Genomic DNA, 14217 nt, shown 5'->3' on the forward strand with positions numbered 1-14217 from the left:
ATACCTTTTTCCAATGTATTCGGTAGATACGAAACCAGAAGCATCAATTATTAGTTTATATCCACTTCATACTATGAACATTGTGAGGTTATAGGAAACAGAGTAACAGAAAAATACAAACAAAAAGGGTTAAATAATTAATTGAAATCAAGGGTGTATTAAGAGTAGATAAAAGAACCCATTCACTGTTTTGCTAATATTTGCTCAAGTATTCTGAAGCATTATTAGGCCACAAGTAAGTAATTAAGGATTTTTGCTTCTGCCCATGACAGAGTACCTTGCAGCAGACTAACGATTCCACCCAAAGCATCTCTTTAAAACTGGGTTGAGCATATGAAACAACTGTTTGAAGTCACTAGAGAGCATCAACACAAGCAAAGTTGAAGTTCTTGGAAGAACAAAACACAGTTCCTGGAAGAACGAAACATAGGGAATGAGTCCATACTCACTTGGCTTTTTCCGTAAGGGCATTTTTCAAATCACTACATAATGGACAAGGGGGACAGAATCCAAGCAGAAAGAAGTGGTCTTACTAAGGTGAGAAGACAAGAGTTTAAGAGTATGGGGCTGCGAAAGAAGCAAGGACACAATCCCCAAAAAGAAGGAGCCACAGAGGAGTCAAAGAATCTGTGAACAAATTTCTTTCAAATGTCATACGGCTGACATGCACAAGGCAAGACTCCAAAAAATCTATCACGAAAGAGCAAGTGGTAATTAAAGAGCTGAGCAGTGATTTTAGCAACTGTGTGACACTAGGCAGTTCTGTAGCGGCAAAATGGAAGGGCATTAGCATACATGCCATTGAAATATGGCCAGAGGGTCGTATTTCAAGAGTAAGGACCTCACCCAAGTCATGAAGGTAAAATTTAAATAGTTCAGCCCTAAAGAAGCATAAGGCCAATACAAACAGGGTCAAGATAATCAGCTGGTATGCTGTCTGTCGGCTAGAAGGAAACTTAATGGTCTTGGAGGGAAATAACCTCAGCCAGAATCTTTATAATTTTATCTTCATAATGCTCAGCACCCAATAACAAAGCTTTCTAAAAAAGCAAGATAAGCCAGGTATAATTGCTCATGCCTGTAATGCAGCTACTTGGGAGGCTGAGGCGGAAGGATCACTTGAGGCCAGGAGTTTGAGACCAGCCTGGACAACATAGTGAGACCCCTATCTCTTGGGGGTCTCAAGAGCAAGATGAAATAACTAAATACTAAGGAGGGGGACTACAAAGAAAGGGCTAGGAGAGAATCAAGAAAACAGAAACAAAAGAAAAAAGATAACAGCAACTTTAAAGTCTGGAATTGTTTAAGATGAAGCTACTTAAAAAATAATTATTAATGACAAAGGGGGAAAATACTAATTTACAGGGGAGAAAACTGACACTATCACCTTACCAAAGAGATCAAAATTATTATTATTAATCATGAAGCTTATCGATATTGTGCCTCCTGATATGATGAACTGATAAGAACTCTACATCTATTCTTATAAGACAGTATAACCTGGAAACAGAGTACGACTTATAAGACTTATAAGACTGTATAACCTGGAAACAGAATTTAACAGAACAGGAGCCAATATCAGACAAATCCAACTAAGTGATATTCCAAAAAAACTAACTGACCAGCAGACTTCAGAAGTGTCGAGGTCATGAAAGTCAAAGACAGACCAAGGAACTAACTGCCCAGATTAAAGATAAAGGAGACATGATAACTAAATGTAACATGTTATCCTGGACTGGATCTTAGGCTAGAAAAAGGACATGAGTGAGACCAACTGTGAAACCAGAATAAGGACTGCAGATTAGTTAATGGTATTATATCAATGTTAATTTCCTGATTTTGATAATCATACTATATAGCTATGAAAGATATTAGTATCTGGGGATACTAAATGAAATATATAAAATTCTTCATACTATCTCGCAAGCTTTTTATGTCTAAACTGTTTTAAAATGTTTAAAGAAAAGTATGATTAACATGTTCAAAAAATTAAAAGGAAAAGAATAAGAAAACTGGAAGAAAAGATGAAAAGTTTCAAAAAATACCTTAAACATAGAATACCAAAATATAATATCTGAAGCAGAAAATATCCAAAATAAAGCAAAGAGAAAAAAATGAATTAGAGCATAAGAAACACATGAGATACAAAGTTCTAACATATGTACTTAGAGTACCAAAAATAACAGAATGACGAAAAGTAGTAATATTTGAAGAGACATGGCCAAGAATTTTCCTAACCTGATGAAAGAACTCAACTCACAGATTTAGGAAGTTCGGCAGCCCTCCAGAGGGTAAAAAGAAAAATGACTCCCTAAACCACACTTAGGCATTTCTTAGTCAAAATACTAAAAATAAAGCTTAAGAAAAACACTAAAAAAAGTCTGAGAAAAAGATGCATACTTTCTTTTTTTTTTTTTTGAGACAGAGTCTCGCTTAGTCGCCCAGGCTGGAGTGCAATGGCGCGATCTCGGCTCACTGCAAGCTCCGCCTCCCGGGTTCACGCCATTCTCCTGCCTCAGCCTCCCGAGTAGCTGGGACTACAGGCGCCTGCCACCTCGCCCGGCTAATTTTTTGCATTTTTAGTAGAGACGGGGTTTCACTGTGTTAGCCAGGATGGTCTCGATCTCCTGACCTCGTGATCCGCCCGCCTCGGCCTCCCAAAGTGCTGGGATTACAGGTGTGAGCCACCGCGCCCGGCAAGATGCATACTTTCAAAGGAGAAACAATGAAACTTACAACTGATTTTCGAAGGAAACTATGGTAGCTGGAAGACAATGGAATATCATTTTTATTTATTTCCTTCCCCCTGCCCTACTGGTCCTCTCCAGTTCTGTGGAATATCATCTCTAAAATTGCTGAAAGAAAACAGCTGCCAAACTAGAATTCTATACCCAATAAAAACATTGTTCAAAACTGAAGGCAACATAAAGACATTTTTGGACAAACAAAAATTCTGAAAGAATCTGTCGCCCCAGCAGACTTGTGGTAAAAGAATAAAGACCTTCAGATTGTGGAAAAACCACCCCAGGTGTAAGCAAAAAAACTGCAGGAAAGGGCAAAAATATATAGATAAATGTAAGTACTGATTGTCTAATGCAAAATAATAATAATAATGATAAATGGGCAAAAGAGTTAAGACTCTTCACAAGAGAAGATTATCTAGATGACCAATAAGCCTAAGAAAAGGCAGTCAGGCTGGGCACGGTGGCTCATGCCTATAATCCCAGCACTTTGAGAGCCTGAGGCAGGCAGATTGCTGAGTCCAGGGGTTTGAGACTTGCCTGGCCAACATGGCGAAACCTCATCTCTACAAACGATACAAAAATTAGCTTGGTGTGTTGGCATGTGCCTGTAGTCCCAGCTACTCGGGAGGCTGACGCAGGAGAATTGCTTGAACCCGGGAGATGGAGGTTGCAGGGAGCCAAGATCATGCCACTGCACTCCAGCCTGGGTGACAGAGTGAGACTTTAGAAAGAAAAGAAAGAAAAGAAAAGAAAAAAGAAGAGAGAAAAGAAAAGAAAAGAACAAGGAAGGAAGGGAGGGAGGGAGGAAAGGTAGTCAGTATCGTCAATATCATTATTCATCAGAGGAATGAAAATTTTAACCACAATAAGTCACTATGCACTCACCAGAAAAGCTAAAATAAAAAACACTGACTAAACCAATTGTGATGGTTAATATGTCAACTTGATTGGACTGAAGGGTACAAAGTATTGATCCTAGGTGTGTCTGTGAGAGTGTTGCCAAGGAGATTAACATTTCAGTCCATGGGCTGGGAAAGGCAGACCCAACCTTAATTGGGTGGGCACCATCTAATCAGCTGCCAGTGAATATAAAGCAGGGAGAAAAACATGAAAAGAAGAGACTAGCCTAGCTTCTCAGCCTACATCTTTCTCCTGTGCTGGATGCTTCCTGCCCTCAAACATTCAAACATCTGACTCCAAGTTCTTCAGTTTTGGGACTCAGACTGGCTCTCCTTGATCTTCAGCTTGCAGAGAGCCTATTGTGGGACCTTGTTATTGTGTAATACTTAATAAACGTCCCTTTATATATATCTATCCTATTCTGTCCCTCTAGAGAACCCTGACTAATACATCAATGTTGGTAAACATATGGTGCAATGAAACTCTCATATGTTAGTAGTGGGAGTATACAACAGTCACCACTTTCTCCTTGGCAATTTTTTTTTTTTTTTTTTTGAGACAGAGTCTCGCTCTGTCACCCAGGCTGGAGTGCAGTGGCGCGATCTCAGCTCACTGCAAGCTCCGCCTCCCGGGTCCACGCCATTCTCCTGCCTCAGCCTCCCCAGTAGCTGGGGCTACAGGTACCCGCCACCATGCCCGGCTAATTTTTTTGTATTTTTAGTAGAGACGGGGTTTCACCATGTTCACCAGGATGGTCTCGATCTCCTGACCTCGTGATCCACCCGCCTCGGCCTCCCAAAGTGCTGGGATTACAGGCGTGAGCAACCGCACCTGGCCCTCCTTGGCAATTTTTAATAAAGTTAAGCATAAGACAACCCTACAACCCAGCAATGCCATTCCTAGATATATATCCAAAAGAAAAAGCACATGTACCTCTAAAAGAGCTTGAACAACAATGTTCACAATACCTTTGTATTCAGAACAGCCAACAACTGGAAATAATCCTAATGTCCATCAATAGGAGAATGGATAAACAAAATGTGGCACCTTCATATATCAGAATATCATGCAGCAATAAAAACAAATGAACTACAGCTGGGTATGGTGGCTTATGCCTGTAATCTTAGCACTTTGGGAGGGCAAGGTGGGTGGATTGCTTGAGCCCAGGAGTTCCAGCCTCGGCAACATGGCAAAACCCCATCTCTACAAAAAATACAAAAATTAGCCAGGTATGGCAGTGGGTGCCTATAGTCCTAGCTACCCGGGAGGCTGAGATAGAAGGATCACTTGAGCCCAGGAGGTCAAGGTGCGGTGAGTCATGATCTTGCCACTGCACTCCAGCCTGAGTGACAGAGTGAGACTCTGTCTCAAAAACAAAACAAAACCGAAAACATACGAACTACTGATGCACATGGAAAAGGGCACATACTATGTGATTTCATTTATATGAAATTCCAGAATAAGCAAAAGTGATTTATGGTGATAGGAAAATTTCTGGGGTGATGGAAATATATCTTGTGTTCTAAGGCATATATATGTAAAAATTTATTAAGCTGTACATTTTACCATACACATTTAAAATTAACTTAAAAAAATACTAGCTGGGGTGGTTAAAAAGAGTCAAAGCAATTTTTGTCATCAGGCAGACTAACAAACAGCTAGATGACTAAATTTCCCACTTTTCTTTTTGAGACAAAGTCTTGCTCTGTCGCCCAGGCTGGAGTGCAGTGGCTTGATCTTGGCTCACTGCAACCTCTTTAAGGTTTAAGCGATTCTCCTGCCTCATCCTCCAAAGTAGCTAGGATTACAGGCACGTGCCACCACACCCAGCTGATTTTCGTATATTTAGTAGACACGGGGTTTCAGCATCTTGGCCAGGCTGGTCTTGAACTCCTGACCTCGTGATCCACCCGCCTCAGCTTCCCAAAGTGCTGGGATTACAGGTGTGAGCCACTGCGCCGGCCTAACTTTCCACTTTTCATCTGTGCCAGATATGCCTAGACCAGTCATTTAGCTGGACCATGGGGGCAGATTCCTTATGGCTTGGTGCTGTCTTGGTGATAGAGTTCTTGTGAGATCTGGTCATTTAAGTGTGTGGTACCTCTTCCCCCTACCCTCTCTCTCTTGCTCCTGCTTTAGCCATGTGAAGTGCCTGCTTTCCCTTTACCTTCCCCCATGAATAAAAGTTCCCTGAGGCCTCCCCAGAAGCAAACTGATGTTGGTGCCATGCTCCTACAGCCAGAAGAACCAAGAGCCAATTAAATCTCTTTTATAAATTACCCAGTCTCAGGTATGCGTGACCTCTCTACTGTTCTAAACTTAAAAAAAAAAAAAAAAAAAGTTCTTGTTGACTCTTCTTTTTCATTCCTCCAAATTCCACACAAACTGAACCACAGTCTTTTCTAACGGAGCTATGAAAGGCCATCATGTTGCCTGCTCTGAAGGTTCATCAATGGCCTTGGGTGACAAGAACTGACTGCTATGACCACTCTACAAATTCTCCAAAGAAGGAGCACGGCACATGTAGACTCTGATGTGAGCTGAAGAATCAAACCCATTCAGTCTGCAATATTCTCCCATCACTGGGAACTGCTGTTAAGCAGCACAGATACTAAGCTACATTAACAAAGGAGGAAAACGTCAAGGTCTTTTTTAATTGCCAAGAACTATATTTTCTAAATAAATGCTCAGCAATTCACAAGATAAACTTACTGTGCAATAAAGTCAGAGCAATATAAGCCTTGTCCTAGGTGGGACTGACTCCTTATAATTCTCCTCAGTTCTCTCAACAAAAACAAAAATGAAAAATCACAATGCTTGATACACATTATGCCAATAAGGCTTGGGATTACCTTGTCTCTTTCTTTTTCCTTCAACTTGTCCATGGATCGTTTTAGTCCTTCTCCCATAAGGTCCATGAGGCGCACTGTTTCACCCGCACGTGTTTTAAACTTTTTCCTAAAAAATGTAAAACCCTCAATCAGATTTTGAAACAGACTTTTCAACTTAGAAATCTTTGAAAATGAAGGTTTGAGAGACCTGACCACAAACTTCAACATACGTTTCAAATCTCTAAGGTATATGTTGCCCCTGAGAACTATTAAGAGAGGGTTGATGCCAATGTTAACAATGCCTTATGCCAGTCATCAAGCAAGGAGAGTACTAAATGAAACACTGTGCTTTCAAGTGCTTTTCATCTCTAGCCCTCAACGCAAAGCATCCAATGCTCTAGCCCTCAACAGCTCTCTCTACATATTTACCTTCAATAAATTTCCTAACAGAGAAAGAAGGTATTTGTTCATTTGTTCACTTTCTTGGAATACAAAGTTTGGCTTAGATGTTTCACCTTTTTAGAAAAATTACTAATCAAAATATATGTTTCTAGAATTGCTGGGAAAGTCAGGAAATTCTTTGATGAAATCTCACTTGAATTTCTCTGTATACTAATTCCTCTTGTTCAGTGGTAACCAAGCCTTGATTCATACCAGAATCGCCTGGCAAGGTTTAAAAAAGATGTTTGAGCAGCCAGTTGTTTGCTTGCTTCATTCACTCATTTATTTTTAGAGACAGGGTCTTGCTCTGTCACCCAGGCTGGAGTGAAGTAATATGACCACAGCTCACTGTAACCTTGAACTCCTAGGATTAAGTAATTCTTCTACCTTACCCTGCCAAGTAGCTAATTCTATAGGTGCGAGTCACCACACCAGGTTAATTTTTTAATTTTTATTTTTTGTAGAGATGGTATCTTCTCGCTATGCTGCCCAGGCTCCTATCAAACTCCTGGTCTCAAGTGATCCTCCTACCTCAGCCTCTCAAAGTGTTGGGATTACAGGCTGGAGACACTGCACCTGGCCCAGTTGCTTTAAAAAAAAAAAGAAAAGAAAAGAAAAGAAAAAAGAGAAAAAACCCCAGGATGCTAGGGTCCTGTTCAGATCTACTGCAATCAGAATCACTATGGATACGGCAAAAGGACTAATAAGCACTGCCCTGGGCAGCTGCTGTTAAAAAAGCATTTTGAGAAAATTGAATTATACCTATTAAACAAAAAAGTTTACATAACACCAAGGATATAATATCATTTTCCTTTTTTGGGGGGGGAGGGGGGTTAAAAAAATCCCTCAAAAATTAACAATGAAGCATGCTTTTCTAACACAAAGAGTACCAAAATGAATGTGCTACTTTCTGTTAAAGTTTTATTTCCAGAGCTTGCCTAAGCAAGAATCTACTTGCCCTGTAAAATTCTGCTTATACAGAATTAAAACTCCTTTATTATCCCACAAATGCATTATATATTTCCATAGCTTTATGCCATACACTCAAGTGTCCAACTTTCAAATTTCTGATAAAATGAAACTTATCATGAAGACCAGTTCAAAATGCTAAAGAAAACCTTCCTTAATGTTTCAACTTTGCAATTACTGTTCCTTTCAGTTACTCCCTACCTGTGCCTGCCTTGAATTTTTGTTTTTGTGTTGGTCTGTTCTGACTAGTGGCTCTACAATGAGGGATGCATATCTGAATACCAAGAGAGCTTTAAAAAAAAACACAGATGACTAATACCCACTTTAGACCTAATAAGTCAGCAACTCCCACAGCAGGCCTTGCATGTGTATTTTCACAAGCTCCACAGGAAACTGTTCTGCTCTAGATGATAGCCTCCTTCAGAGAGGAGGTCATGTTCTGTGTATCTGTGTGTACACATTGTGCAGCATCCAACCAACACCATGCACAGCACATACTCAATAAACAGATATACAAGGAATAGCAGGAAGATGTTGAAATAAAATTTTTTTATCACTCAAAAAATTAAAACAGAAAATGTCATTTAAAAATAGCAGAATCTGTAAGCATTAAAAAAACTAATAAACCTTTTTTTAAGTCCCATCCCCCTCTGTGAGCATTTTTTTTTTTTTTTTTTTTTGAGGCAGAGTCTCACTCTGTCTCTCAGGCTGGAGTGCAGTGGCACAATCTCAGCTCACTGCAAGCTCCGCCTCCCGGGTTCACACCATTCTCCTGCCTCAGCCTCCCGAGTAGCTGGGACTACAGGCGCCCGCCACCATGCCCAGCTAATTTTCTGTATTTTTAGTGAGACGAGGTTTCACCATGTTAGCCAGGATGGTCTCGATCTCCTGACCTTGTGGTCTGCCTGCCTTGGCCCACCAAAGTGCTGGGATTACGGGCGTGAGCCACCACGCCAGGCCCTCTATGAGCATTTTGAGATAAATATTTAAAATATGGGAAGTTGCCACTGGTGAACTATCATTTAAATTACCCTTAAAAGAAAAATGGGCTGGACGTGGTGGTTCATGTCTGTAATCCCAGCACTTTGGGAGATCAAGATAGGAGGTTACTTGAGCCCAGTGAGACCAGACTGGGCAACATAGTGAGACCCTGTCTCTACAAAAAATGGAAAAAATTTGCCAAGTGTAGTGGTGCGCACCTATAGTCTCAGCTACTCGGAAGGCTGAGGCAGGAGGATCATGTAAACCTGGAAAGTTGAGGCTGCAGTGAGCTGTGATCATGCCACTGCACTCCAGCCTAGGTGACAAAGTGAGACCCTATCTCAAAACCAAACAAAACAAACAAATTTGTTTCTTTTGAGATGGAGTCTCACCCTGTCACCCAGGCTGGAGCGCAATGGTGTAATCTTGGCTTACTGCAACCTCCGCCTCCCAGGTTCAAAGCATTCTCCTACCTCAGCCTCCAGAGTAGCTGGGACTACAGGCGCTTGCCACCATGCCTAGCTAATTTTTGTATTTTTAGTAGAGACGGGGTTTCACTATGTTGGCCAGGCTGGTCTCAACCCCTGACCTCATGATCTACCCACCTCGGCCTCCCAAAGTGCTGGGACTACAGGTGTGAGCCACTGCGCCTGGCCCAAAATTAAAAAAAAAAAAAAGGGGATAGGATGCTGTAATTACATGATGCTGAGTGCAGAAAAATTTTAAAAATTATCAAGAATCCTGTAGCCACTATATGACAAATGAATTAAATGCCATATGAGCACTAGTGAGTAATTTTAAGCAAGTGTCGGAATATCATCTACATGTCCAAAAAACCAACCGTTAAGAAACTAAGATACTGTTAAGTAATGTTCAACTTACTGGTTTGTTTTAAAAAACTTTATGTCCATAAACACTATAATAAGGACTTAGTGTCTTCTTTGTTGTTCTTTTTGTTTTTGAGACAGAGTCTCACTCTGTCACCCAGGCTGGAGCCCAATGATGTGATCTCGCCTCACTGTAACTTCCATGTCTGACGCTCAAGTAATCCTCAGCTGGGATTACAGGTGCATGCCACTATGCCCAGCTGTTTCCTTTCTTTTTTTTTTTTTTTTTTGGCAGATATGGGGTTTCACCATGTTGCCCAGGTTGGTCTTCAACTCCTAGGTTCACGCAATCCTCCAGCATTGGCCTCCTAAAGTGCTGGAATTACAGGCATGAGAGCCACTGTGCCCGGCCCTTAGTGTCTTTTGATTTCAAAAAAGTGCAGATCCGCGGAGAAGTAACACAATTAGAAAATGTTGTTTCCAACAAGGTCTTTGAGCTCCACATAATCTGTATCTAAGATAATACCTTAACACATCTAATCTTTTACATGTTCAATTAGGGCTTTTGTACATTGGCTGGCCAAACATCTTGAGCTACTTCACGTGGTTTTTAGAAGCATTACCACCTTTGTAGGATGGAAATATTTAGGCTTTGTCACCAAATCGAAGATGCCACAGATTTTTGGTAAGTGATCCTAAGACACCAGTGAATACCACAGGTTAAAATATGAAAAATGCTGTGCCTTTGAATTGAGGACTACTGCATCGAAACATGGTTGTATTTACCTTTTTATTTTACAAATATTGAGAATATTAAAAAATTAGAAAATAGAAAAGCTGAAAGTATGAATATTTATAGTTCTCAATAAACAATATTTTTGGAGAGAACATAAAAACAAAACCAGTGAATCTTAAAACTTAATTGGAATCTCAATAACTTATACCTTTTGCCTATGTTCAACTTTGAAGGAAAAAACAAAAACATTTATAAAATGCATAAGCTATATTGTGTCTGAAATCTGAGCAGGTACAGTAATAGATTTTATAATTTAGATTTGTGGGAGAGGAAACCCCTTATATATAATCTATTAGGTCTACAGTCTGGTTTTCACTAAACTTTGTACATACTATCTACCTAAAAGGCTACATTCTCCGGCAGTGATGATATAGACACAAAATCACTCAGCTGGATTTACACCATTATAGCTTATGTGGACTAAAGAAAACTGTGGACTTTCTTATTTCTAATATGGTATCAGATGAAAAGTAGCCTCTTCCAAGTAAATGTGGGGACCAAGTATATCATTACCATCTTCGGATTTTCCAGACTTACTTGTCTTCCCCTAGCACCACACCAAATCCAGCATGGAAGACTCGAGTTACTTTAGGGTCATACCAACCAATCATTTGAGCAGCAGCAAATATTGTCTGGAAGTGCACAGACTACAAATCAACAGAAACGGAAAGTTACTTGCTAGTCTTCTTTAAGAAAAAAAAAAAAAGACTTAAGGCGCTTTTGCTTAGGAATAGATCTGTAAAATTCAAATTGCTCATAAATCTTGTGAGACAAGTGTTATTATAAAACCTCTTCTTTTATTCCCTATATATGAGAAACACTAAGAGCAACACTGTTATATTTTCTACTATGTTCAAACGTTTTTAAAACCAACTAAATGAAGAACAGGGTCACATGCAGAAACTTCTATTACATTTTAGGTCTCACAACAACCCTACTGATAGGAACAATTGCTGGAGGTTCAGAGGAGTAACAACCTTCTCCAGTTTGTGGTGGCAAGCTGGAAAACTAGGAAGTGTCCAGTTTGGCTGGGTCCAAACCCTTTCTTTTCTTTTTTTTTTTTTTTTGAGACAGAGTCTTGCTCTGTCGCCCAGGCAGGAGTGCAGTGGCTGGATCTCAGCTCACTGCAAGCTCCGCCTCCTGGGTTTACGCCATTCTCCTGCCTCAGCCTCCCCAGTAGCTGGGACTACAGGTGCCCGCCACCTCGCCCGGTTAGTTTTTTCTTTTCGTATTTTTAAGTAGAGACGGGGTTTCACCGTGTTAGCTAGGATGGTCTCGATCTCCTGACCTCGTGATCCGCCCATCTCGGCCTCCCAAAGTGCTGGGATTACAGGCTTGAGCCACTGCGCCCGGCCCAAACCCTTTCTTTCTTCTATGCTATATTGATGTCCTGAATCTTAGTCTTTGGGGAAAATTTATAGTCATCCAGTGTCAAATGTCACCAACCTCACCATACTGTCTTACCTCCAATCAGACAATGTAAAATACATACAAATCTACAAAATCTACAAACTCACTTGTCCACTGTCCACCACATAGATGATCATATCTGCTTTTTCCTCAGATAGTCTTTGTTTAATAGCAGCCAGGTCAGATGTATCATAGGTATAACCTCCATCTGATTTTACTATGGTTAATGGTATGGAACACCCTGGGACAAATACAATCTTTCTGCCATCATCCACCTGCACAAATCCTAGGGGGCAAAAAAGAACTTCATTAATAAAGTTAAAAGAACCCTGAAGGAAAATGAAGGCTTACTCATTCTACTATATAAATATTTAGTTATTCTAAGAATATTTTAAAATGTATTTATTAGAGAGCTAAAGAAATCACGTGTTTTTCCTCACCATGATCTGTTACAAGCCTTGGAAAAGGTTCACCATCAAGGCTGCCTGGACACTCAGGGCGCCATCAGAGCACAGGTCAGACGTTCTGGCAGTTTTCCAGACTTACACTAAACTTGGCTCCCAAATGCTTTTTTTTTGACAAACAGTCTTGCTACATTGCCCAGGTCAGTCTCAAACTCCTGGGCTCAAGTGATTCTCCTGCTTGTGCCTCCCCAGGTACTGGGATTACAGGTGTGAGCCACCATGCCTGGCCTCCCAAACTCTTTAGTTGGAGCCCATCAGCTAGGTAGGCCCAGAACACGAAAACTTCTGTGCTTTGCTTTCAAGCTGGAGCCATAACCTTCCTCTTGGAGAAAGATGCAATTCTTATACTGATCTCTAACAATGTGCTGAATAGTAGTTGACACTGTTTCAAGGTCCACAAAACAAACATGGCAGGACTTGGCATTTGGAATGAGAAGTAGGAAGAAAAATTAAATCCATGTTCATACACTCATGATGAAAAAGACAAAATTATTGGATGCAAGAAGGTACAGGAAGAACATGGTAACAGTAGCAGCTATATAAGAGTGCTACTATGTGCCAAGTACTACGCTAAGTCCTTAAATTTAACCTTCAAAATAACCCTATGTAGTAAATAACTCTCTGCTTTCTTACAGTTTAGAAAATTGAGGCTTGGTAATGTAAAGGCAGTATAAAATAGTAGTTAAAAACACGAGCTTTGAAGCCAGACTGGCTAAGTTTGAATCGCAGACATATAACTTATTAGCTATGTCACCCTGGGAAGCTACTACCTTCTCTGTGCCTATTTTCTCATAAAATAAATATTTTAAAAATTGCATTTATTTATTTTGAGACAGGGTCTTGCTCTGCCATCCAGGCTGGAGTGCAGTGGTGTGAACATGTTCACTGTGGCCTAGAGCTCCTGGGCTCAAGCAATCCTCCTGCCTCAGCCTCTCGTGAAGCTGTGACCACAGGAATGCACAATCACACCTGGCTAATTTTTTTTTTTTTGAGATGGAATCTCACTCTGTCGCCAGGCTGGAGTGCAGTGGCACAATCTCGGCTCACTGCACTCTCCACCTCCCTGGTTCAAGCGATTCCCCCGCCTCAGCCTCCCGAGTAGCTGGGACTATAGGTGCGCGTCACACCAGCTAATTTTTTGTATTTTAGTAGAGATGCGGTTTCACCATGTTGGTCAGGATGGTCTTGATCTCCTGTCCTTGTGATTCTCTCGCCTTGGCCTCCTAAAGTGCTGGGATTACAGCTGTGAGCCACCACACCCAGCCTCACCTGGCTAATTTTTTAATTTGTAGAGAGAGGGTCTCACACCTTGTTGCCCAGGCTGGCCTTAAACTCCTGGGCTCAAGTGATTCTCCTACTTCGGCCTCCCAAAGTGCTGAGATTACAGTCACGAGCTACTGTGTTTGACCTCTCTCTCTCTCATGGTTCTTTTTTTTTTTTTTCCCAGAGACAGAGCCCCATTCTGTTGCCCAGGCTGTAGTGCAGTGGTGTAAGCATAGCTCACTGTAACCTCAAATGCCTGGGCTCAAGCATAGCTAGAACTACAGGCATGCATCACCACGCCCAACTATTTCTTTCGTTAATTTTTTGGTAGAAAAAGGGTCCTGCTATGTTGCCCAGGCTGGTCTCAAACTCCTGGCCTCAAGAGGTCCTCCTGCCTCAGCCTCTCCAAGTGCTGTGCTTACAGGCATGAGCCACTGCACCTAGCCAAAATTTTATCATCTTAAAAAGTATGGTCCCTAGGCCCTAGACTGTTATTAAAATACTACTTCCATTCAAGGAAACAGGCTTCCATAGAGATATGGTTGATTTCAGGTCTGAGGCAGGAAATGTACAAAATGGGCCTGGAATATT

At 41.0% G+C, this 14217-nt stretch overlaps 2 protein-coding genes across 3 annotated transcripts in view; one reads left to right on the forward strand and one right to left on the reverse strand.

The window, feature by feature from the left end:
• Positions 1–8496, forward strand: part of LOC105480834 (pantothenate kinase 3) — a 76096-nt gene extending 67600 nt beyond the window's left edge. Inside the window, exon 10 of one of the 2 annotated variants that reach the window (XR_011624477.1) lies at positions 7381–8496. The gene's annotated coding sequence lies outside the window, so the exon portion shown is untranslated. Of the gene's footprint in view, positions 1–272; positions 2402–7380 lie in introns of those variants that run through there. The other variant, XR_986618.2, reaches the window with a different exon arrangement.
• Positions 1–14217, reverse strand: part of RARS1 (arginyl-tRNA synthetase 1) — a 35092-nt gene that overhangs the window by 2782 nt on the left and 18093 nt on the right. The window contains exons 10-12 of the mRNA XM_071098104.1: positions 12007–12185; positions 11027–11136; positions 6497–6602 (exon numbers count right to left, since the gene is read on the reverse strand). Of these exons, the coding sequence (XP_070954205.1) occupies positions 6497–6602; positions 11027–11136; positions 12007–12185 (395 nt within the window). The remainder of the gene's footprint in view (positions 1–6496; positions 6603–11026; positions 11137–12006; positions 12186–14217) is intronic.

Source organism: Macaca nemestrina, chromosome 6 (genome assembly GCF_043159975.1).
Source record: "Macaca nemestrina isolate mMacNem1 chromosome 6, mMacNem.hap1, whole genome shotgun sequence".
In the NCBI taxonomy this organism is placed as follows: domain Eukaryota; kingdom Metazoa; phylum Chordata; class Mammalia; order Primates; family Cercopithecidae; genus Macaca; species Macaca nemestrina.